This window comes from Asparagus officinalis, chromosome 7 (assembly GCF_001876935.1).
Source record: "Asparagus officinalis chromosome 7, Aspof.V1, whole genome shotgun sequence".
NCBI classification, from domain to species: Eukaryota; Viridiplantae; Streptophyta; class Magnoliopsida; order Asparagales; family Asparagaceae; genus Asparagus; species Asparagus officinalis.
In genome coordinates this window covers 143,405,954-143,430,184 of record NC_033800.1, presented here as the reverse complement: position 1 = coordinate 143,430,184, position 24,231 = coordinate 143,405,954, and the positions used below count along the sequence as shown (strand labels likewise).

The window sequence follows — 24,231 nt, the reverse complement described above, 5'->3', positions numbered from 1 at the left end:
CCCTAGGAGGGAGGGAGGGAGGGAGGGAGGGAGAGAGAGAGAGGAGGAGGGGGAGGGGTTAGGAGCAACATGAGTTATTTGATTAGGGGGTTTTGTGCAAAAAACCCCGCCAGCTCGACATCACGTGAGTCGTCACGTGGGAAAACTGGTCGGAAAAATCAATCCGACCAGACTTAAGGGGTATATGACGCCAAAGTCTACAAAATATACGAATTTGTCAAAAGTAAAAAAAATATACCAGTATGTCACCGAGTGTCTACAAAATATATCAATTTAACAATTTTGCCTAAAAAAGTAGTGATAAAAAAAAAGGATATACGATGATGACAAGAAAATAATGCAAATGTTAATCTTTTGGACCCCCTTCTCCATAAATAGCCTTTGCGAGACCTCCAGTAATAAGAAACAATTCCATACCTCCTACTTCCCCGAAACCACGAACCGGGGAAAAAAATAAAAAAAAACCCAATTTGCCCCTCTCTATCGAAACCCTAACCATCAGAATTCAACCCAAACCCTAACCCTAGCCCCTCGACCCGATCTTCTCATCGCACTTGGGCGTAACCCTAACCCTAGATCGACGCTACGATGTCGTCTACGTCAGGGCAGCAGCAGTTTCGCTACACGCAGACGCCATCGAAGGTGCTTCACCTGAGGAATCTGCCATGGGAGTGCACCGATGAGGAGCTCGTCGAGCTCTGCAAGCCATTCGGAAAGATCGTGAACACCAAGTGCAATGTTGGGGCAAATCGCAATCAGGCCTTCGTTGAGTTTGTAAGGGATTACTTGATTTTCATTTCGTAGGTTGCGTTCTGTTTTCTCGGATGAATTTAATTAAAAAATTAGGTGTCTTTGTTGCGCTGCAAAATCGAAGAATTGTTATTATTATTGACACTGCTGCTTGCTTGAATTAATTGGCGATGGTTCTTGGGCCTGGAGAAGTTTTTATGCTTCTTCTTGATTTAACCCTGGGTATTAAAAATTTAGTTTATTATTATATCATTGAAAGTGTAGTTTGATGTTAAGTAAATAGATATAACAACATTGCCCCATTCCTTATTTTTCCAGTCTTAAGATTTCCCCCCCAACCAAACACCATATTTTGCGCACTTGTAAAGGGAAAAAAAGTTCTTTTACTCTTCCAGATCAACTTTCAGTTTTCCAAACACCCTATTAACCAAGCAATCTGAGTGGTTTTGTATTATTCTTCAGTACCGGTTGGTATGAAAGAAGAAAATTTGATGATTGGGTCTAACTATGTCTGTTTTATGTTTGTGCATAGGTTGCATTTTTAGCAATGCTGTTATAATTTTGATATCTAAATTGATTCCCTCAAATTATTTTTGTGTCCTAATATGAAATTCCCAATCAACAATTTTATGTGGTAATGCGTGACTGATTTCTTGCTTTTAGTTACATCAAGTCGATATTAAGCGCAGCTTAGAAATTAGTTAACTGAGGCTAAAATCTACATTTAAAAAGGAAAAACTTAGATGTGATGATAGATTATTAGTTTTAGTTATTTGATTTTGTTTCATTTGTTCCAGTCCGACCTTAACCAAGCAATCTCAATGGTTTCATACTACGCTTCATCATCTGAGCCTGCACAAGTCCGTGGCAAAACCGTGTATATACAATACTCAAATCGACAAGAGATTGTGAACAATAAGAGTACTGGTGATATTGCTGGGAATGTTTTGCTTATTACTATTGAGGGTGTTGAAGCTGGTGACGTCAGCATAGATGTCATTCATCTGGTAAGCTTGTTCCTTGTTAAATTTGTTTCAACTCATAGTGCTCTATACAAATTTCATATCGAGTAACTGTATTTATTGAGGTCAAATGGCCTTCACAGCTAAGCTGAATAGCATGACGAGATTTTTTGCCAACACAATATTTCTAGATCAGAGCTGATCTTACTTTATACCTCAACATCTTGTAACATGCTCTGCATGGATCAGCAGGTCCATGTTAACTCGGAGAAATTCTCGATGTCAGCATTCTGCATTCGGAGAGATACCATGTGTGTTTTGCTATCTCATACTTTTGATAGCTCAACTTTGAGCTTTTGAACTTTAATCGTGAATAATGGTACCTTCTAACCATTCTTGACCATCTTACTTAATTTAAGTTGTAGGATACCATCCTTGTGTGGGAGCTATTTTTGAGGTTAAACTTCTAATCCTTAGGTTATGTAAGCTTTGTTGATTCAATTTTTGTTTCTGATGCAACTATTTTTTTAAAGTCAGTGTAGGATCTATTTCGTGTTTCATTATATTTACTTTTTTCTTCTCCTAAATTTAAATTCATTCTTTCAATTGTTATTTTGGTCTTCAGACACCATTTTTTGTTTTTTTAAAGCAATGAATTTTGTATGCTTGTTCTGTTCTTTTACTTCTCAATGTTCTCATTAAAATCTGCTTTGTTGAAGGCGGTGAGTAAATATGCTCCTGTGAATCATGTCATTTTTGTAACTATATATTGCACCATCTGTCATGGTGCTACCGGAGTTTAGATGATTGCAATGCTCTTATCTTCAGGTGCCATCTTGCACTTATAGAGAATTCTGTTAAAGTTCCAGGAGTTTGATGTTAGCTACGGGTTACCACACTATTTAGTTTCATTAATTATTTCATGAATACCTAACTCCCAACTTTCTTTCAGGTTTTCTCTGCATTTGGATTTGTTCACAAAATTGCAACCTTCGAAAAGGCTGCGGGATTTCAGGTTATTCACATTTATATGTTCTAAGAAAATTTATTGTAGCAATTGTAAAAGGCTAACTCATTTTAAACTATGTAAATATACAGGCATTAATCCAGTTCACTGACGCAGCGACTGCACAATCGGCCAGAGATGCCCTAGACGGAAGAAGTATACCGAGGTTACTTTTTCTATTGTTGAAGGCATAAATCTTAATGTTTTTATTGAAAAATTTTCACTCATTTTGTTGTTGTTTTTTATTTAAAAAATACCAGATACTTGCTTCCTGAGCATGTTACCTCGTGCCATTTGCGAATTTCATACTCTGCTCACACTGATTTAAACATAAAGTTTCAGTCGCATCGCAGCAGGTATGTATTTAATGATTCTACTAGCATCTATAAAGGTCTGAATTTCTTTTTCGCTTTTCACCTCATTTTTCTGTTTAGCCTATCAAAACACAATTTTAACCTAGATGTCATATCTTTAGCTGATTATTTTCACGCTTTCTCATATAGGAATTAGAGAGCAAGCTGCAAAGATTACCGATATCTTTTATGTAGTGTAAATTCCCTCATCTCATGATACTGATTGGTCATATTTGTTGAGTGCAATGTTAGATGAAAAGTAGACCTTTTTACATAATTAGAGAACATTAATATTGAAAGATACTTCTGCGTTTACAATAGCTTGTTTAATCTACTTGAGGTGATGATATGTAGTTATGACTAAATAATCCCAAAGTGTGCAATTGTATCTATTTTTTTAATAAGAGTATATTTTTCAAGTCTGAAACACTGAAAATATTGTGTTTTATTGGCTCCATGTTTTTTTTCCCTTTCTTGTCTGTACTTGAAGCTCACTGGACTTCTGCCTCTGGTTGCGTGATAACTCAATTTAAATTATATATTCTTAGTGCGGTTTCTGGTGTATGTACTGAAGGAAATCGTGCTATGTCTACATGCATAATACACAGCGGAAGACATGTATGTACAAAAATACTAAGCATGTAGAGAGCATGAAATATTCATATGGATCGTCTAATTAAATCTAACATGATCCTTATTATTAAGTGAGCATACAAGAGTTAGAAAATCATACTTTCGTAGCGTGATTCGATGGAAGATCGAATAACCCCTAGCTCTTGCTCCTTGTAGTAGAAAATCTCCTTGTAGTGGATCTCCAAGTCTTCAAGTGAGCTTGATAAAATGGGAGTCTTCTTAAGACACAAGGCAAGATATCCACCCCGGGGTTCTTAAAATCCTACTACTTCCTCTTGCTCAAAGATTGCTAAAGTTTAGTAAGACGAGAGCTCTCTTTTATTCTCTTATGAAAAAAACACTTAGCCAATTTTTCATTAACCTTTCCATAAGAAAAAAGAGCTCATATTTATAGAGTGAAATGTGTTCATGATATGAATGACTCATCCTATGAGTCATGCAATGAATCATCAAAAATTAATGATTAATCAAGTGAGTCATGCAATGAATCATCTTATGAATCATTATATTTCAAAACCATGTGCTAATAAACCATGTGCTCAAACCATACCACTAAGTGACTCATCTCATGACTCATTATACATGGTATGTGTATTTCATAAATGAGAATACCAAATTATTATCACTAATACAGTATTTCATAAATACGGTATATAGTATTATTCCAATCTTTAACTAATTAGTCACTATATGACCAAATAAATCAAGAGTTGACCAAAAGTCAACTGTTGACCAAAAAGTCAACTAGTTGACTAAAAGTTAACTTTATGGGAAAAATACTGGAATTCATTTCCTAAGCACATAGCATTCCGATTTTACCGATATACATAACCGTTTATGTGTATCCGGAAGAAATCATATATGCGTATCAATCATACGCATCACTCCATAAATTGTGTTTCATAGGATTCAAGTACGCGCTTGGTGTGACTCTAGGGCCCAACTTAAAAAACTCGGTAGTGGATCATATCCATAAGTACAACAGAGGTGCTAGCTACACATGAAGACCACCCGGGTATAAGTTGTGATAAAGGTCTGCAAGATGCTTATCCAATTTTATCAGGACCACTCAATGATAATACCGTACAGTCCGGTCTCTTCGTCAAACCATGTCAAACTATTGAGCCTAGGGTATGGCAAACTGTCAAACCCTAATAGCTTGATTAGTGTTTATTGATATTAAACTCATAACCTATAAGATCAAACTGACACTCAGTTTATCTTATTCACCTTGGCCAAGGATTTCCAGACTATAGTTATATCAAACAATCTTATGACATCAACCCCTATACTGGGAGAGACGAATCCCTTCTTGGCATCTCAATATCTACTTATGTCTCGGGATGTACCCAACAAGAACCGTTATGCACAATTCAATAAGAACTGTGGTTAGGTAAAAGTCTAAATACATCTTTACTGACATATAAGATATTGCACTCATGCCTCAGGTCAAGAGACTACTATGTACTATATCACTTGAGAACTTCTATTTGACAGTTAAGTATATTACCAACTAGATGTTCTCGACGAGTCGTTCAGTCAACTCATTCACTAATGAGTCACCTGTATACTGTATCTTGATGTCTCACATCAATGATCTAAGAGATTGATCATCTCCTTCAAAAGGAGAAATAAAGTATACACTAGTCTAAACAAAAGTGATGATGTCCTATCTCAACACTTCATCAACTAGGAACATTTTAGAATATACGTTACCGACTAATCAGATCTCTTCATTACGATCACTATCCGAAATGTCTGATAGTCTAGTATTTATTCTAAGGACATTATCTGTATATTTAGAACATCAGATAAATCTGACCAAAATAGCATACTATCATTTCGAACAAGGATGTTATATACATATAGGTCCTGTTACAATATACAATAATTGCCTGCAGGGCACCTATATCTAACATGTACTCCTGAAATGAGACTCATTATTGTCTTTTATGTAGTGTTACTTCTATTTGCTCAAATTCTCTGACTCTTATGACTTGTGTAGTGTTGAAGGACCTGATGTACCTGAATTGTTAGTTTTATTTTTATATTTTTATATTTTTTATTTTTGCCGAGCATGCCCACTGCTATGCCATGGAGGATTATGCTTATATACCCTTTGCATGTTATCCACTTTCCACTTGTCTCCCTTATCATCGCATTATTCGTGCTTATTAACATGGATGGGGAGAGGGGTATACTGAGAATTTGGATTGTGTATAACCTAAAAGATATCATGTCATCGAAGAAGGCTCTGTTTTTTTTTCCATCATCATGTTAGTTGAAGTCATTAAGCATCGGTTTGCCAAATTAAGTGGGTCATTTATGGAGCACAGGACTCCATGAAAAACCAAACCAAATTTATTAACCGTACTGACCAGAAGACTATAAAAGATCAACCAAATCTACGGACCACTCTCAACCTATCATCAATCTTCTAAATTAGCGCGTAGGCATGAAAATTGTTAATCTAGGTTACCCGCCCACTTCATCTAGGTTCCGGCATCCAGTCTGAGATTTCCCATAGCCGTGTCCCGTGTTCAACACTCCTTGGACACTTCTTGAATATATACATACATTTATCCAGACTTGTACTTAATTATATAACCTTGTAGTTTAAAAAACTTGTGGGACGCACTTCTTCGAAATATATGTTCACCTCAAATTTATGCAACTCGTTGAGTTGTTGGAGCGCTTGTTTTAGCATATACCTAGTTCATAAGTATTAAAGGGTCATTGGAGTATCTAGTTAAAAAAAAAGCTGTTTTTCAATTTGTAAATTGTAATCTACTCAATAAGAGATATATGAAAATTGTAGAGGGATTTTAGTTTTCATAACATGTGAACAAAAAATATTATCAATCTCATATAGATTAGCTTAATTTATTATTTATCTATATAGCTGTCTCCCTGTATCCCACCTTCTACAATTTTCTGTGTCCCATATTCGCACTCGTGTCCATGTCCTCACCCTCACCCGTAGCCATGCAACATAGTTGTGAACAAAGATGGGGTGTTATATTATTCTGTTACAATTTTAATGGCTGTTGGTCTGTAGGAGAAGCTACATGCACACATGCTACTAATAAGAAGCAACACTTTGAATTTCTGCCATGTTTTTTGTCTATTGCTCTAAAAATTTGTGAATGGTAGAACTAGTTCTGTGCTTCCCTCCATTTCTGGTTTAATTTACTCAAACGTTCCTTTGTGTTTGTTTTTCTCTGAACTCTGAAGTCTTTATTACTGTATGACGGGGTTCTGATTGTCATGGACACAGTTTCTAAGGAACCTTCAGTAAAATGTGTTCGAACAACAAATTGGCGGTTGCCTGTAATTATGTAAAAACTGCTATCTGTTAGCTGATATAGGGGGAAGGTGATGAATTATGTTTTTTCGGCTAATTTTTTATGCCTTGTGAAATCCTGATCCTCTTTTTTTTAATTCTTCTGCATCTTCTATGCAGGCTTATGCTCTATGTTATTACTGAAAGACATGATTTCTGCTGACCGTTTTATTATACATCTTATTAAAGGATTCCATCACTCAACATGTTCATAACTTGTTATTTGAGTTATAGTTCCTTTTCTTGAGAGGATTAAAGTTCCTTGTTGAAACTTCATTTACTTCAAAGACTCCTAACATGGAATACTCTATTATTTTATTGGTTTTTGTTTTAATGAGCTCTGTTATTTAACTTTTCTTCTGTTCCCTGTGAAATGGTTTCCAAGTAGAATTGATATTACATCATACTTGCGCAAGTATTTGTAAATGGAAATTGTTATGTTTGCAATTAAATGTTTTTTTCATCCTTTTGCAGGGATTACACGAACCCTTACCTTCCCGTAAACCCTTCTGCAATTGAGGGGACCTTGCAGGTTTGATTTTTGGATAACTGAATCATCTTCTCCCTGTTATTTCATCATGGCTTAAATTACTCTTTTTGCTCCCAGCCTACTCTAGGTCCTGATGGAAAGAAAAAAGAGCCTGAGAGTAATGTGCTTCTTGCTTCGATAGAAAATATGCAATATGCTGTAACTGTAGATGTCATCCACACTGTAAGAGTTTTTTTTCCTTCTTTTCTTGGTTCTAGTTTTATCTCTCAAAGCATAGCTGAATGCCTATCATGGCCTTTGATTCCAGGTTTTTTCAGCATTTGGTACTGTCCAGAAAATTGCAATATTTGAGAAGAATGGGGGAATGCAGGCATTGATTCAATATCCTGGTGAGCAAACATTTCTCTTTCACAAATATTTTTCGTTTTCTTCTCCTTTTTTTCCATTGAGATTCACATTGTAAGTAACCATACTTAGTAAGTTTCTCTCTTCTTCTTCTGCCTGGAATTGAGTCATATTTCACATTCATTTCATTTGTTATTGTTTTAGTGTCATTTAATATCGACAGCAGCTGCATGTTGTCCTTGACTGAGAGCATCTCTTCTTTATAATTGTCTCTGCATATTTTTACCTTCTAATCGATTTCTATTTCTTTTGTGTTTAATATGTTTCCCGCTTATATAAAACCATCCCTATTGTATGGGCTTGCCAGCAATTAGATTTATATATCAACTATAATTACAGATCTACTTCCTATTCTGTCTCAACATAATGTATATAGTTTATATACAATGTATATGTGTCTGTAGGCACATATGTACATATGTGTGTATAGTTAGGTATTTATTATGCATGGCCTTCTGCGTTATTGTTCATGTGCAACTCCATATTTCTTCTAACTAGGATCTAGCTATATCTTTTTTTTGTTTATTTAAAGCTACCAAAAACAATTTATTGTGTTTCTTAGTGGTTGGTTTTGTATCTTGTACACTCCATTAGAGCATGTGAATGTATAACTGTTTTGGTGATGATTAACGGTTATACATGTGTAGGAATTCTTTCTGCTATAATTCATTATCAACATAGCTATTATGGTTTTTTAGTGTTCTAATCTGTGTAAGCAACTTTTGTCGGCTTTATTGTTGCGCTTTATGCTTGTAGGATAAAGATTATATATTATGGTGAACAAGTTAATGCTTCCCATGAGCTTACATTTGAAACCTTATGCTATTCCAGATGTGACTACTGCAGCAGTTGCTAAAGAAGCTCTAGAGGGACACTGCATATATGATGGTGGCTACTGTAAGCTTCATCTGTCATACTCTCGTCATACTGATCTCAATGTAAAGGTACAAAAATTAATTTAAATTACCATGAAATAAATACAAGCATAAAATTTTTTAAGCCGGAGATACACCCGTAATAAAAGGGAAAACAATAAAGTTAGGGCACTACTCTTCAATAAATGTAACGATTGACCATCATCATAGATTTCCTCAGATCAATGTATGTTTCTTAACACTGTATATTCACTCTGCATATTACTCTTTCTTGATACACGCGATACGTCTGTTTTCAGGCACATAGCGATAAAAGCAGAGACTATACAATCCCTGACGTGGGTCTTCTCTCAATGCCTCAAGCTCCTGTCATCCCAACAGCTGCCTCTAATTGGCAGGCGAATCCACAATCTTCATCAATGTTCACCGGTAATTTAGGGCAACAATCTCATCCCAATAGCCAAATGCCGGCTTGGGACCCGGGCATGCAAGGTGTTACGCCAGGGTATCCCCCAGCATCAGGTCCATATCCAGGCCAAGCTTATGTGCCACCATCATCATCTATGCATATGTACCCGGTTTCTGGTGCTCCTCCCTCCGCTTTATCTGATCCCCATCAAGCTTCTTCCCAATTTAATGCACGCCCTGCTGGTGGTTCTCCACCGGTTATATGCTGTAACTGTAGATGTCATCCACACTGTAAGAGTTTTTTTTCCTTCTTTTCTTGGTTCTAGTTTTATCTCTCAAAGCATAGCTGAATGCCTATCATGGCCTTTGATTCCAGGTTTTTTCAGCATTTGGTACTGTCCAGAAAATTGCAATATTTGAGAAGAATGGGGGAATGCAGGCATTGATTCAATATCCTGGTGAGCAAACATTTCTCTTTCACAAATATTTTTCGTTTTCTTCTCCTTTTTTTCCATTGAGATTCACATTGTAAGTAACCATACTTAGTAAGTTTCTCTCTTCTTCTTCTGCCTGGAATTGAGTCATATTTCACATTCATTTCATTTGTTATTGTTTTAGTGTCATTTAATATCGACAGCAGCTGCATGTTGTCCTTGACTGAGAGCATCTCTTCTTTATAATTGTCTCTGCATATTTTTACCTTCTAATCGATTTCTATTTCTTTTGTGTTTAATATGTTTCCCGCTTATATAAAACCATCCCTATTGTATGGGCTTGCCAGCAATTAGATTTATATATCAACTATAATTACAGATCTACTTCCTATTCTGTCTCAACATAATGTATATAGTTTATATACAATGTATATGTGTCTGTAGGCACATATGTACATATGTGTGTATAGTTAGGTATTTATTATGCATGGCCTTCTGCGTTATTGTTCATGTGCAACTCCATATTTCTTCTAACTAGGATCTAGCTATATCTTTTTTTTGTTTATTTAAAGCTACCAAAAACAATTTATTGTGTTTCTTAGTGGTTGGTTTTGTATCTTGTACACTCCATTAGAGCATGTGAATGTATAACTGTTTTGGTGATGATTAACGGTTATACATGTGTAGGAATTCTTTCTGCTATAATTCATTATCAACATAGCTATTATGGTTTTTTAGTGTTCTAATCTGTGTAAGCAACTTTTGTCGGCTTTATTGTTGCGCTTTATGCTTGTAGGATAAAGATTATATATTATGGTGAACAAGTTAATGCTTCCCATGAGCTTACATTTGAAACCTTATGCTATTCCAGATGTGACTACTGCAGCAGTTGCTAAAGAAGCTCTAGAGGGACACTGCATATATGATGGTGGCTACTGTAAGCTTCATCTGTCATACTCTCGTCATACTGATCTCAATGTAAAGGTACAAAAATTAATTTAAATTACCATGAAATAAATACAAGCATAAAATTTTTTAAGCCGGAGATACACCCGTAATAAAAGGGAAAACAATAAAGTTAGGGCACTACTCTTCAATAAATGTAACGATTGACCATCATCATAGATTTCCTCAGATCAATGTATGTTTCTTAACACTGTATATTCACTCTGCATATTACTCTTTCTTGATACACGCGATACGTCTGTTTTCAGGCACATAGCGATAAAAGCAGAGACTATACAATCCCTGACGTGGGTCTTCTCTCAATGCCTCAAGCTCCTGTCATCCCAACAGCTGCCTCTAATTGGCAGGCGAATCCACAATCTTCATCAATGTTCACCGGTAATTTAGGGCAACAATCTCATCCCAATAGCCAAATGCCGGCTTGGGACCCGGGCATGCAAGGTGTTACGCCAGGGTATCCCCCAGCATCAGGTCCATATCCAGGCCAAGCTTATGTGCCACCATCATCATCTATGCATATGTACCCGGTTTCTGGTGCTCCTCCCTCCGCTTTATCTGATCCCCATCAAGCTTCTTCCCAATTTAATGCACGCCCTGCTGGTGGTTCTCCACCGGTTATAGGGCAGCCACCGATGTATTATCAGCAGTGAGCTGAGCGTTAAGATTTTGTCTTGATACTCTTGCTGCTTGCAGCTGTTAAGAGAGAAATTTTTACCTTTAATTGTGGATTTGTGTAAGTTGGTATCTTTATGGCTATTTTCATGGAGGCATGCTCAAACAACGCTGCCTTAGTTTCACTTATTTTTTGTTTTGAGTGTTAGCTATCATCACCTCTCGGTGTTTTTTATTATCCTGTTTCCTCTTCTCTTGTAGTACTATTGTTGGATTATTTCCCCCCCCCTTTTGTGGTTATGAAGTTTCTTGATTTGTTCTTCCCCCCTTAATTCTTGATTTTGTCTCTGAGTTGCTCAGGTGCAGCTGCTCAAAAAGCTAGTGAAATCTCTTGTAAAGTGCAATCCTACTCCGGCCTTGTTAATCGATGCTCGATTCTTGTAGTGCTGGTTACTGATGATTCAGGTCGTGATCGGTATCGGGATGTTCCGTTTCCGATCTAAGGGCCATCGGTGTTCATACTGAAGAATTACATGACTTCATAAGGCTTGGAATCCTATGCTTTAAATGCTAGCATTTATGTGGCTATACTCAGAAAGCTGAGCTTGAATTTTCGTATGTACCGATAGTGGGAAATAATTATCATACGAATTGTGCCAGCTACCAATTTGGAGGCCACATTAGTCCCATGTATATTACTTAAGAGACCCCTATTTTCTATTGCGATTGGCTTCACTTTTAAAAAGCAGTGGAGGGACTAATTTTTATTATTTATTTATTACGATCGTCTATTAAATTAACCGATTGTTGTGATTTTTTTATCTCAAAGTAAAAAATATGAATTGAGTATCGGGCACATGGTGAACGTTAAAATTTAGAAAGAATCCCATCGTTTGCGTTTGCTACGTTGTTGGCAGCGTCCGGTGTCCAAACCCAATCGTTTGCTTTTTGGACAAATTTTCAAAACCGACCCATTTGGGTTTTTAATTGCAAAAAACAGCCCATTTTAATTTTAATTATAAAAACCGACCCAGTTGGTTAAAACTGGGTCGGTTTTTGAAATTTTTTTCCTAAACTTCACGGGAGTTGTTATAAGAAAAAACTTCACGGGAGTTCAACTCCCGTGAAGTTTCCCGAAAATTTTTAAAAAAACCAACCTGTTTTCAGCCCCTGGCTGAAAACAGATCGGTTTTTATAAATATTTTCAAAACCGGTCGTTTTTTGCAATTAAAAACCCAAATGGGTCGGTTTTGAAAATTTGTCCTTTGCTTTTTCCTTGAAAATCGTTGGTTTCATGCAATTCTACCCCGTTGCGGTAGCCCATCAAGAAAGGCCTACCTTCTCGACCAAACCCAATAAATATGCCGGATTTGTATCCGGATCTTATCAAGATCCGACCCATTATCGGCTAAAACCGGGTCGTTAAGGCCGTTAACACCAGCGAGCTGTGAGGTCTCCCCTTGTTCCCGCCATTTCTTAAGGATCTCTAACCGTCGGATCCTGATCACTATATAGGTTCTCAACCGAGAGCAAATTCAATAATCTTTTAACTCGGAAGAAAAAGACAGAAGCTCCTCCTTCTGAAGGTGAAAAAGATTTTTTTTTTTTTAAACTCATCTGATTAAGTTGAACTTGTCCATTCTCTTATGGATCTAATTTTTCGTAGTTTTTGTGGCATTATTTGTGTCGATTATCTTTATGTTTATTCAATGTAATCGGATAGCTTGCATCACTATATGATATTGTAACTTTATGGGTTTCCAAGGTTTTATTTAGTAATTTACTGAATTATAGTCGAGTTATTAGTATTTATGTAAGACAAAAGGTTTCCAAGGTTTTATTTAGTAATTTACTGAATTATAGTCGAGTTATTAGTATTTATGTAAGACAAAACCATTTCTCAAAGAAATCCTTCAACATTTTTTGATTTACATGCCTGAAGTTATCCATACTCTGATTTGCTTCTGATATTTTGGACTAAGACCTTGAAAGAGAGAACATTCAAAAGTTTTCTCAGAGTATGAGTTTCTATATTTCCCCCCCTCTATTAAGTAACTTTTTATTACGCGATTCGCAGAAAAAAATGAGTGAAGAAACTGAAGCTAATTCATCTGAGCGACGATCAGCTCCACGTCTCAACCAGAGGATTCTTTCATCGTTATCGAGGAGATCCGTAGCTGCTCATCCTTGGCATGATCTTGAGATAGGTAACTTCCTCAATTCACTTGAAACAATTTCTCATTGAGTTTTTGATCTCAAACAATTTATTGAAAATGGTTTCACATGTAACTCCTTGTGCAGGTCCAGATGCTCCTGCAATTTTTAATGTTGTAAGTATCTTCGGTATATAAGACTGAATTTAAAAAGGAAGTAGTTTTAGGTTGTATATAATGTCATAATAAGAATATCAGATTCATTACTTCTACCTTCATATTTTTTTCCCCTTTCGCTTTATATTTTCTATATCCATTTGGTGTAGGTTGTGGAAATAACGAAAGGGAGTAAGGTTAAATATGAACTTGACAAGAAAACAGGATTGATCAAGGTTTGTGAAATTTATGTCTAACCGGTTTGCTTTAATTTAGACATTATAACTAAGGATTGATCGCTTCAGGTTATTGCAAGTTTTTTGATGATTATTTATTTTCTAAGTCCTAATTTTACAATACTTTGTAGGTTGATCGAGTTTTATATTCATCTGTTGTGTATCCTCATAATTATGGTTTCATTCCTCGTACACTTTGCGAAGACAATGACCCCATGGATGTGTTGGTCCTCATGCAGGTATACATAGTTTTTATTCTTTCCTAGTAAAAAATTATTATGGTAATATATTGCCATTATATTCATGATTTTTCGAGTAGTTTGGTTGACAAATGAAAAGTTTTGATTGTTTTCGAAATTAATCTTATATCAGGAACCAGTTCTTCCAGGCTGCTTCCTTCGAGCAAGAGCCATTGGGCTTATGCCTATGATTGATCAGGTATTTCCTTATTAGCCCTGCAGTTTCATTTTGGCAGATAAGACCTTCGGGGTGAAACTTTTTTGACTCAATAATTTCACTCAAGGGCAATGCCTGCCGAAATTTCACCAAGGGTAAAAGAGTCAAACGACGATGCTATAGGGGGTGTATATGCAATTGACGCTATGTGAAACTTACAAATAAATGTATATCAAGATATGAGCAAAGTCTCCAATTTTTGTTTTTTGGGTTTTAAGGATAATTTGATAGATAATGTTGCTGATTCCGTTAATAGGGGGAAGGAGATGACAAGATTATTGCCGTCTGTGCTGATGATCCTGAGTATCGCCACTTCAACGATATAAAAGAGCTTTCTCCTCATCGTCTTGCTGAGATCAAACGCTTCTTTGAAGATTGTATCCTTCTTCATTTATGTTTATATAAGCTTTTTAAACTATTAGATGTTGCGCATATCGATTATTGGTAAATGTCAGTCCTTAATTTAAATATACAGACAAGAAGAATGAACACAAAGAAGTTGTGTGCAATGACTTCTTACCTGCACCTAAAGCTGTTGATGCCATTCAGTACTCAATGTAAGTTGGTTCCGATTGAAGTCAAATTTTCTCTAAATTTTCCAATATTTCTTTTGCATCATCATCAAATCATCAAGTTATGCATGAAACAGTGGTTAATGCTCTTGCTGTCTCATGTTTATTTCTCTAATGTATAAATTCGTGGAATATTTACGCATCCAAATGATTTCTGATATTGGTCTGAATCTGCACATCTATTGCTGATCCGTTATGGATACATACACAAATACATACGATTACAAATTTGCACCTTCACCACATTGAAAATAGTAAAATCTCTAGTTATTTCTTTTACTATTCTCTCTTCGTATGTACATGATATGCGCATAATCTTTGTTATCTTCTGAACATGTTTCTATTTTCCATGGAATCGCAGGGATCTTTATGCTGAATATATCATGCATACCTTGAGGCAATAGACGAGTTCAGGCTGTTTTCTTTCCCAATAATTTGCTCGATAACCTTCAGGCCAATGCACAGAAACTCATCTTTTGCTATGTATTTTCTTTTTTTTCATTTTTAATCAAATTGTTTACTATATTAACCTGTGACATCAGAGCGCAGAGCTGAATGCTTTAATGCATTTCTGAGTAGTCTGAAAATTTTGTAACTTGTATCGATCCTTTATTTACTAAGATGATATTTAAGTGAGTAAATTCAGAAGTGGCACAGGGATATTTGACAGTATCTCACTCACTCTCTGCATCTGTATCTGTATTTTACATTTAAGAGAAGTCCCCTTCTGGTGTTTTCCCCATATGCGTCATTGAAATACCTCACGCTAGCAAAAACGAACAAAATCCTGCTTGCTCTTGAAAAAAAAATCAAGAGAAATGCCCTTAAAATTTAAATCAATGAAAATGCCCCCACCTTGGAAAAATCAATGGAAATGCCCTCACGTTTGGAACAATTCAACTACCCAACTCCTCCATGTGCTAAATTATATGCTCCCTCAACAATTCAACTACTCCACTCCCCCATGTGTTAAATTATATGCGCACATCGTGTACACCAGAATACTAAGTCTAATAAATCTGAGGCATATCTCAAACTTTGTGAGTTGTGACCACCATTATAAACAGCCTCGGCCAGCTCTTCTAGTTTCCCATCCCTGCTTCTATAAATTCATTGGTCAAGGCCCAAATGCTGATTGGCAGGCAGAATACATGGATAAAGAAACAGGGAGGGCTGCACAGTTTACAGAAGAGCAAAGGCCTGAGGCATCCCAAAATGACATGAAGAAAGAAAACAGTCCCGTTCCTGGAGCACAAACCTTAGGTAAATGATTATATTCAATAAATGGAAACACGTGATAGATTAAGAGTACACAAGCAAATAGTTGACAAGACGTCTGTGCTGAACTTTATTCGAAAAATAATCTCGGTCCTGAATGGTGAGATGCATTGGCGTGTTTAGAGAAATTATCTTGAGACAGCTGATTGACATCTGAAACTTTCAGACTGAGACGAGCATGCATCTTCCAGCTCCTGCTCTGTCAACAGCTTGGTTGTAGGAGAAAACGATGGATCAGATGGATCAAAGATCTCTTCTGCTGAGATTTGTCTAACTGAGAAGTATCTTTCAAGAGAACTAATGGTTCTTTCGATGAAAGTTGATCTGGATGGAAGATATTCCTTCATCCGGCATAAGAATTCAACATGGTCTCTTGCCTGGAAAAATTAGTAACATTCAGGGAAATTAATTCTTCTCTTCAATATAGATCCTAAGAACCACCTTTTGTAAAATCATGGATAAAAAAATATGACAAATAATTCATCTATGCTGCACTTTGTTGAACACTGCAGCAACTAATGTCATATATTTATATGATAAGATGACACCCGATAAAGCAAATTTATTAGAGTCACTTGCGCGAAAGACGAGTTAGTGATTAGATAACGCAGAGTACATTTAGGCACTAAATGGCTTGGTTTAGTTTTTATGATTTAAGTTGAAAGAAGGTTCATCTACTAAATTGGCATTTTGATCTCTCTATTTAAGTGGCTCATAACTACACCCAGCATGTTCAATTTCTACAGCCTCTTATTTTAATCAGTAGCACAACCATTTCCTGTACTGTGAAAAGCTACAAAAGGATTTTCTATTTATCTTCTCTAGTTGCACAGTAATCATCACCCAAATTGTTGCCTCCTAAACTTTCTGCAAATTTAGAATAACAGTTTTCTTCCCTCTCATAAAATTAATATTTTTATCCAAATTTCTTAGCTGCCAACAAACCATCTAGCATTTATGCGAGCCTCATTTTACTGTTCACATCCGCAAAAAAAGGACATGAGACTCCTGCAATTAACCCAAAATAATACAATATCTCTAGTGAATGTGTGTTTAATTGAAACATAATTGTTAAACTAAGTAGATAGCTCAGACTTATAACCTGCTTATTAAGACTTAATGAGAATTGAGATAACAATATCAAGGATATAGTTAAGATAGTGTTTGTGCATGTTTCAGAAGATTCTAAGCTATTCTTTAACAAAACAGCTATTGAAGAAGACAGAGTATCATACCGATCTATATTCTGGTGCCCGCAAGGGTAATTTGAGATAACTCATATTCTTGACATCATAATCCCATAAAAATGACGTATGATGGTCCCATCGATCCTTTGTAATAGATTGGGCGTTCCCAGCGAACTTGCGAGTATCAAACACGTAATCTAAAAATGACAGTCTTGAAGTGTTTCAATTATCAAATGTTATGATTATGACAAAAATAAAGTTTAATGAGTAAAGATAACTAGTATCCACTGGAAGAAGGAAATAGTAGAACACAGCAAATTAAGTTTACACTTGCCGATAGACAATTTAAGCTTTACACAAACAAATATTAAAGTTTGACATGTAGAAACTGAAAGGTTAACTACGAAGTACATTGATGAGCATGGTATGAAAAAATTGCGGTTATATTGCATATGAAAGTCGTGAATGAAACTACTGTGGAGAAGAACACTGGTTTAGATTACTCTCAGATGTAGCATTTCTGCTTTTATGGAATTTTGTCAAGTATAAATTCAATTCTTATTAGAAAAAAATCACACTGAAACATGTAGCACATCACATATACAGTATAAGTTCACTCTATATTAGTTTAACATAGTGACAACATATGTTTAAGCATATAATGGAAATACTTAGAAACTAAAACTATAATCTTTACAAAGAAACAAAATTTTGTATCTTAGAGAAAAATCTATCTCACATACCGTTTTCACGAAGATGGAAATCACCAAATCCACGAAAAACATCGCCATACAACTGGCCTGTCCAAGACATAATAGGGCGAGGATATGGCTGCACCGCAGGAACATCATTCTTATTGCAGATAAGAGCAGTAAAAATTGTTCCACTATCGACAATCACAGTTCCTCCTCCAGNATGAAGCACAGGTTTAAGTTCAACCAGTTCCATGAGCCTCCTGATATTACAGATACCTGCCAACTGTCAATACTTTCTTACAATTTGGATTGCAGTTTGAAAAGAAATAAACAAATGCTGAAATTAAAGATGGAGATGTACCCAGATATGCCCATGACTATGGTAGGAAGAATCATTCCATCATTCACGATAAACCAATTATCTGAAGAAGTTCTGAGCAGCCTTTCCTCCAGTTGAAGAAGTTTTAGAATAGGAGTTGATTTCATGCGCACCACATTCATCAAGGGCAAACCCATATCTTTAACACGCGATATAATCATTGTTAGAATACAAAACAACAACCCTCAACCCTCACCACATTCATCAAGGGCACCCATATCACTTGTCGTACTTACGTAATTTAGGAAGAGTCATGCAGAGGGATAAAGATGAGATGAAATTTTCTCCATATTTCCAATGTCCTAAACAAACTCCCTAAAAACTTCCTTCTTTTGAGGAAAACAAATCGTCTAAAACTTGGTGGTGACATGTGAGTTTGATGTGAGATCAAAGCTACTAAAAATCCAACCTTTTTAGCATCAAGATCATGTAGATAATTGACGAGGAATTTTACAAGTTGATATATTTAGAATAACTGATTTATATGTACACTATAACAAAGTGGGATCACATCATCAAACTACCATACTAAAAGCATCTAAATTGACACTACCTATAAAATTAATAATGAAATATATTCAACTTACACTGAATTAATTTAAGATGGCCCCCAAAGGTTTTTTTTTTTTTTTTTGCCAACATTGATTGCTCCTTATCAAGACGATGCTTTCAGCAACAAATTCAAGAGGCTTTTCCATTTGACTCGAATTATAACGCCGCGTAACCTAATTTTCTTCAAGTAGACATTACACAGGAAATGAATGACTAATAAAGCTAATTTATTTCACACAAAGCTAGCCCTAATTTTGCTCAAAGTGAACCCTAAGCCCAAAGTAAACAGTCGATGAAGTGTTCAATTAAATAATCGATTGCTGGAACTGTGAATATAGAACCAAAATCAGAATACGAAATTAAATTAGAAGCAAAGCTGACCTTTTTTTTTCTAAACAGTTTTTATTCTCTTCGCGATTCTCCGCGGTTTTGTTAACGCCGTCGTCCTCGTCGTCCCGCGCGAGAGACTGCCGATTGTGGGTAGGGGGTTTAAACGCCCAAACCCGCTAAAGTTCATTAGAAACGCGTATTTTTCTCAAACCCGCGAACCCTATACGCTCCTAATGCGAACCCGACCCGGAAGTTACTTGAATTGAAAACCACATTTTTCTTTTGGGGTTTTTCAATATTAGTCCTTTGCATCTTTGATATTTTGTACTGGACCCTCAAATCACTGTTTTAGGTCCTCAAATCAAATATATACGCTGATATTAGTCCCTCTACTCCTCTAGTTACGATTTGTTAGGATGAGATGAAATATTTCATTAACTTTAACAAAACTAGTAGTTGGACTATTGTCCCCTTTCCATTATAAGCCCAAACCCACTAAGCGTATAATTTCAAACCTTTTTACTCCGTAACCCATTTTACTTAAAATACAAACCCAAAGCCATCATACAACATCTTCGTCTCTAAGCATACCGCCACGCCGCGGATGCTGTATGCTAGGGCCTTCAAGTAGGATCTCATTGGGGTTGGTTTTGGTCGCGGGCCTTTGGTTTTTGGTTGTGGGTGCTTGGATTTTGATTATGGGTGCTTGGGCCTTTGGTTTTCGTGTCCAAGTTTGTATTTTGATGGAGTTCTCTTTATGGGGTTGGGTTAATTTTGTTGACGAGCATCATCATGCCCCTGGCCACGGAGAATAGGATGGTTGATGAGATGTTGAGGGTGTCGACGGTTGATGGAGGAGAGGAGGAGCTTGTTCCGCCCAAAATAAATACTGTAGCAGCTAAAACGGGATTACTGTAGCGGGGAAAAAATATCTCATGCTTTACATGGTGTTCACACTACTATATACATATACTAGTGTACAGCCTGTGCAAAGCACGACCCCCTATTTTTTAAGCACTGCATTTGAACTTGTCTCCCTCTAAGTTTTAATACATTTAATTTAATTATTGTTTGCTTAAATTTAGAAATCATATCTACTCCTCTATATTTAAAGAAGGACCCAAGTTTTAATATATTTGATTTAGAAATCATATCTACTCCTCTATGCTTAAAGAAGGATCTAAGTTTTAATATGTTTTATTTGTTTTACTATTTGTACAATAAAACATCGTAGCATAAATAGTACAAGGGTCACTGTAGCAGAGCCAGGGATACTGTAGCAATTCAAAAAATTCAAAAAATATTGTAGCAGTTAAACCGAGATTATTGTAGCAGGGGGGATTATGTCGTGCTTTGCACGATATTCACACTAGTATATACATGTACTAGTGTAGACCCCGTGCAAAGCACGACCCCCTATTTTTTAAGCACTGCGTTTTGAACTTGTCTCCCTCTAAGTTTTAATACATTTGATTTAATTATTGTTTGTTTAAAGTTAAAAATCATATTTGTTTAAAGTTAAAAATCATACATACTCCTCTATATTTAAAGAATGATCCAAGTTTTAATATATTTGATTTAAAAATCATATCTACTCCTCTATGCTTAAAGAAGGATCTAAGTTTTAATATATTTTATTTGTTTTACTATTTATGCAGTAAAACATTGTAGCATAAATAGTAACTTCAAGCATGGAGAATTTTATTTTAATGTTTATACTACATTAAATTAATGCATGATGAACAGTAACATCGGGTGCAGATGATCGAATTTGGTTAACTTTTTATGCTACAATATTTATTGTATTATAAATAATAATTCTTGGAATTCTCCTTCAAGTAGAGAGGAGTAGATTGTTTCAGCGTGTTACGTATCATTTTACAATTATCTCTCGCTTAAGAGTGACAAAAAAATATCAACAAAATATGTGGATTCGGATCATCTCCACTTTCTAAAAAGTAGTAGAGAGACCACTACATAATCACAATCATTGATTATCTAGTTGGTGGTTGTGATTTTTCCTTTTTGGTGCAAATTAGGAATGAGTACAATATACAAGGGTATGATAAGTGTTAGATTTAGATTATATCATAATCGCCTATTAAGTAATCAACGATTGAGCTTAAAAATAGTGGCCTCTCCATTATTTTTTTTTTGTAGTGGAGAGGAACCCAATTCAAAATATATACTCATAGTACGCAAGCAAGGCTTCGTACAAAGACTACTATTAACAACAGACTCCATAAAACGTGGGGTGGGGTGTTGCAATTCAGCAAAAACTGCTCTCTAAAAGCTTGACAAATTCATCAAAATCAATCAACCCATCTCCATTCTCATCATAACCTCCAATAATCCCTTCACATCCTTCTAACCCCAATCCTTGTTTAAACCCCATCAACGCCAAAACCCTCTGCAACTCCCCTGCATCGATAAACCCATCACGGTTCTCATCGAACACAGAGAAAGCCTCTCTAGTTTCCTCCAAACTTGGCTCTCTCTCTTCAAACACCGAGCAAAAATCATCAGTGCCCATCTCCTCCTTTAGCTGCTCCCCACCTTCGCCGCAGAGCAATCCGAGACTCTCAACAACCAACTCAGCTTCTTCTCTGCTTACCCTGACGCCTCCTCCTCTGTTTTGATGCAGCTGATGAGGGTAAGTGCTAACGACCGATGGTTTCTTGAGGAAGGAGATGAAGCGGAGGTAAAAAAAAGATTGGATTTTGATGGCGGCCCAGTTGAGGATTGTGAAGAGGAAGAGGAACCCGACTGGCTCTGCCTCCATTGTTAGAGTCTGGAGATCTGGGCAATGGTGATTTTGTGAGGACAGGGAGAAAGTGAGTTGGTCTTTATACTAGAGGAAGTGGGCTGGTCTTTGTAGAGTCCCGATAGGAGAAGTCTTCAGTGAAAGCGATAGAGGAAGAAGCTGAGCTCTTGCAGGCCTCTGCTTGTCTTTATGCTAACAAATTCTTTGATAAATTAATCATCAATTATGGAGCAGACAGAAGGGTAAATACCAAGAACCCCCTGCCCACCCTCCCCCCTCTCTCTCTCAACATTGGGTGATCATTAAAAAACCACCCTCTAACTTTAAGAATATATAATAAAAAAAAACTTGAAGTGCAACGAGCATCTCAAAACTCCTAAGCAACTTCTTTCAGGTTTTATCAGAAAATCTCTTTTAACTTTGAGATTTTATCAGAAACGCTCCCTAAGTTAGGGGACTTTCTAATAAAATCTCAAACCTAAAAGGGTTTTCTGATAACCCCTAAACTTAAGGAGGGTTTTCTGATAATCGTCCAAAAAGTTAAAAGGGGTTTTTAATGATTAGAAAAATATGCATGACTATCTTTCTATACATCAATTTCTAGTCACAAGTCGGGTCAAATTCTACTTTCACGCCAACTCCAAATTCTACCGGGAGTCCAACATAAAAACATATGGTCGATCTATTCGGTAATCATCTTGTTTTAACCCCTGAGCAACTCTGCCGTCGATCTTTGTTGACTTCTAGTCTAATTAGAATTCCACTCTTTGTACTGTATTTAGTAGCGCAGATGAAAGAAGAATTATGTGATATATATCCTGTCTTCTGCAAAATCTTAGCCGCAAACTGCAAGGCAAGGAGAATGGAGTGCAGGTCCAGTCTACCGAATCTTTTAAGCACTTTAATTTCATATTGATTTCAGCATCTCAAGTAATAAAATCATCATCCTCATCTCAAATAATAACCGGGTTAATTTGAGAACACCCCCCATAACTTCAGTTACAAATAAAAGATCGGGGTTTCATCAAAGAGGTGCGTTATTCATAACTAAACTTACTGAGCAACGCACAAAAAAAAATAAAAAATAAAGATCATGTCTGTTTGTGTTCATGATTATATACGTTCCTCTCGTCGAGGGTGGAAAAAAATAAGAAAAGAACTTTAACCCTAAATTTTTTTTTTACCGTTATGTCAAACAGTAAGAAGTTAGCAACAACTAAAACAAAAATTAGAAAGTAACTTAAGGTGATTGTGCTAATGCTAGTGAAATTTACCTTTTAAACTTAGCAAATTTCAAGGATAGAAAACGAGGCTTTAGGATTTAGGAAGACATCAATCTATTTACTCTTTTCTGTTTTTATACGTAGTTGGATATTAATTACTTATTGTTTCTTTTTAATAAAGTTGTGGCGTTAATAATATATTTTGCATGCTCTTCTTCCACCCCTATATTAAGGACAGCATTCTATGAACTGGTACATTCATGTCATAATATAATAATAATCACCGATCATATATTTGCATATTTAATGATATTAATCAATTTTTGTAGATCTCCACGCAATCTATATTTTAATTCATGTTGTTCCCTAATTTTGCCTAGTGAGCTGCTTCAATATTGGCTCTTACTTGATGCTTTCACTAGTACACACGCTTTTTGTTGAGAGGAAGGCCGCAGTGTAAATTTGTTCATGCTGTCCACTGATATATTCTAATCCTTCATAGTTTGCGCTTAGCAAGTGCAATTGAACTTCACACAAACTTTATTCCATCACTCTAAATTTATAGGAAGCTTCCGGTTTGCTTACAAATTTCCTTTTTCTTTTTAAAAAGTCTTCGTTCTCTTCCTCTTCCTCTCCGTTTCCTTTTTGGGTCACCAATGACTAAGACAATGACAAAGTAAAGGAAGTTTGCCGAGAAGACTAGGCACAAAGAAAAGGCAAGAGTTAAGAGGATGCATAGAAACAAGAAGAAATATGACACGCGTGAGAGATACGTGGGAAGAGAGGTAGAGAAGAGAAGAGAAGATACCCTAGAATATAATAGATTTATAATGAATCATAATCATCTACTGGATAAATCAAGCGGCTGTTAATAAGGTAGCGCAAAGGATCCTCATTCAAAGAAAGAAGAATTCTAAGTAAATTTTTAATTATTATAATTTTTTTTAATTTTTAATTAGTAAACGAAAAAAAGGAAAAGGATAGATTGATCTCGTTATGATGTACAATTAAAT

General features: G+C 36.0%; 4 protein-coding genes across 9 annotated transcripts; 2 read left to right on the top strand and 2 right to left on the bottom strand.

Annotated features, from left to right (window-relative positions):
• On the top strand, positions 404 to 11,545 carry LOC109846554 (polypyrimidine tract-binding protein homolog 1-like). 4 transcript variants are annotated; one of them, XR_002248553.1, is made up of 13 exons: positions 404 to 774; positions 1,548 to 1,757; positions 2,665 to 2,727; positions 2,811 to 2,884; positions 2,979 to 3,074; positions 7,522 to 7,579; positions 7,655 to 7,759; positions 7,845 to 7,926; positions 8,774 to 8,886; positions 9,117 to 9,516; positions 9,602 to 9,683; positions 10,531 to 10,596; positions 10,874 to 10,943. XR_002248553.1 is itself a non-coding variant. In XM_020415799.1 (12 exons), the coding sequence occupies exons 1-11, from the start codon at positions 589 to 591 to the stop codon at positions 9,643 to 9,645; spliced, it is 1,431 nt and encodes a 476-aa protein (XP_020271388.1). In that variant the 5' UTR covers positions 404 to 588; the 3' UTR covers positions 9,646 to 9,683; positions 10,531 to 10,643. The 4 variants fall into 4 exon arrangements, 3 of the variants coding, with proteins under 3 accessions (XP_020271388.1, XP_020271390.1, XP_020271389.1); XM_020415799.1 differs by lacking the exon at positions 10,874 to 10,943 and having other exon boundaries at positions 10,531 to 10,643; XM_020415801.1 differs by lacking the exons at positions 9,117 to 9,516; positions 9,602 to 9,683; positions 10,531 to 10,596 and having other exon boundaries at positions 10,874 to 11,545.
• Positions 12,798 to 15,451, top strand: LOC109849101 (soluble inorganic pyrophosphatase 1). The gene is made up of 9 exons (XM_020418896.1): positions 12,798 to 12,823; positions 13,315 to 13,444; positions 13,539 to 13,567; positions 13,717 to 13,782; positions 13,914 to 14,021; positions 14,155 to 14,220; positions 14,495 to 14,615; positions 14,714 to 14,795; positions 15,172 to 15,451. Exons 2-9 carry the CDS (start codon positions 13,321 to 13,323, stop codon positions 15,212 to 15,214), a joined length of 639 nt encoding a protein of 212 aa, XP_020274485.1. The 5' UTR covers positions 12,798 to 12,823; positions 13,315 to 13,320; the 3' UTR covers positions 15,215 to 15,451.
• LOC109850713 lies at positions 15,998 to 19,403 on the bottom strand. 3 transcript variants are annotated; one of them, XM_020420776.1, is made up of 5 exons: positions 19,284 to 19,403; positions 18,332 to 18,492; positions 18,019 to 18,230; positions 17,324 to 17,472; positions 15,998 to 16,465 (listed from the first exon to the last, which is right to left on the bottom strand). In XM_020420776.1, exons 2-5 carry the CDS (start codon positions 18,484 to 18,486, stop codon positions 16,217 to 16,219), a joined length of 765 nt encoding a protein of 254 aa, XP_020276365.1. In that variant the 5' UTR covers positions 18,487 to 18,492; positions 19,284 to 19,403; the 3' UTR covers positions 15,998 to 16,216. The 3 variants fall into 3 exon arrangements, with proteins under 3 accessions (XP_020276365.1, XP_020276364.1, XP_020276363.1); XM_020420775.1 differs by having other exon boundaries at positions 18,332 to 18,488; positions 19,283 to 19,402; XM_020420774.1 differs by lacking the exon at positions 19,284 to 19,403 and having other exon boundaries at positions 18,332 to 18,525.
• On the bottom strand, positions 21,354 to 22,134 carry LOC109849177 (probable calcium-binding protein CML30). Its single transcript, XM_020418990.1, has one exon. The coding sequence runs from the start codon at positions 22,011 to 22,013 to the stop codon at positions 21,501 to 21,503; it is 513 nt and encodes a 170-aa protein (XP_020274579.1). The 5' UTR covers positions 22,014 to 22,134; the 3' UTR covers positions 21,354 to 21,500.

Coding starts and splice junctions, on each gene's coding strand:
- LOC109846554 (XM_020415799.1), top strand. CDS start 589: ATGTCGTCTACGTCAGGGCAGCAGCAGTTTCGCTACACGCAGACGCCA. Junction 7,760..7,844: donor CTGTAGATGTCATCCACACT/GTAAGAGTTTTT, acceptor CTTTGATTCCAG/GTTTTTTCAGCATTTGGTAC. Junction 9,517..9,601: donor CTGTAGATGTCATCCACACT/GTAAGAGTTTTT, acceptor CTTTGATTCCAG/GTTTTTTCAGCATTTGGTAC.
- LOC109849101 (XM_020418896.1), top strand. CDS start 13,321: ATGAGTGAAGAAACTGAAGCTAATTCATCTGAGCGACGATCAGCTCCA. Junction 13,568..13,716: donor CTCCTGCAATTTTTAATGTT/GTAAGTATCTTC, acceptor CATTTGGTGTAG/GTTGTGGAAATAACGAAAGG. Junction 13,783..13,913: donor AGAAAACAGGATTGATCAAG/GTTTGTGAAATT, acceptor AATACTTTGTAG/GTTGATCGAGTTTTATATTC.
- LOC109849177 (XM_020418990.1), bottom strand. CDS start 22,013: ATGGAGGCAGAGCCAGTCGGGTTCCTCTTCCTCTTCACAATCCTCAAC.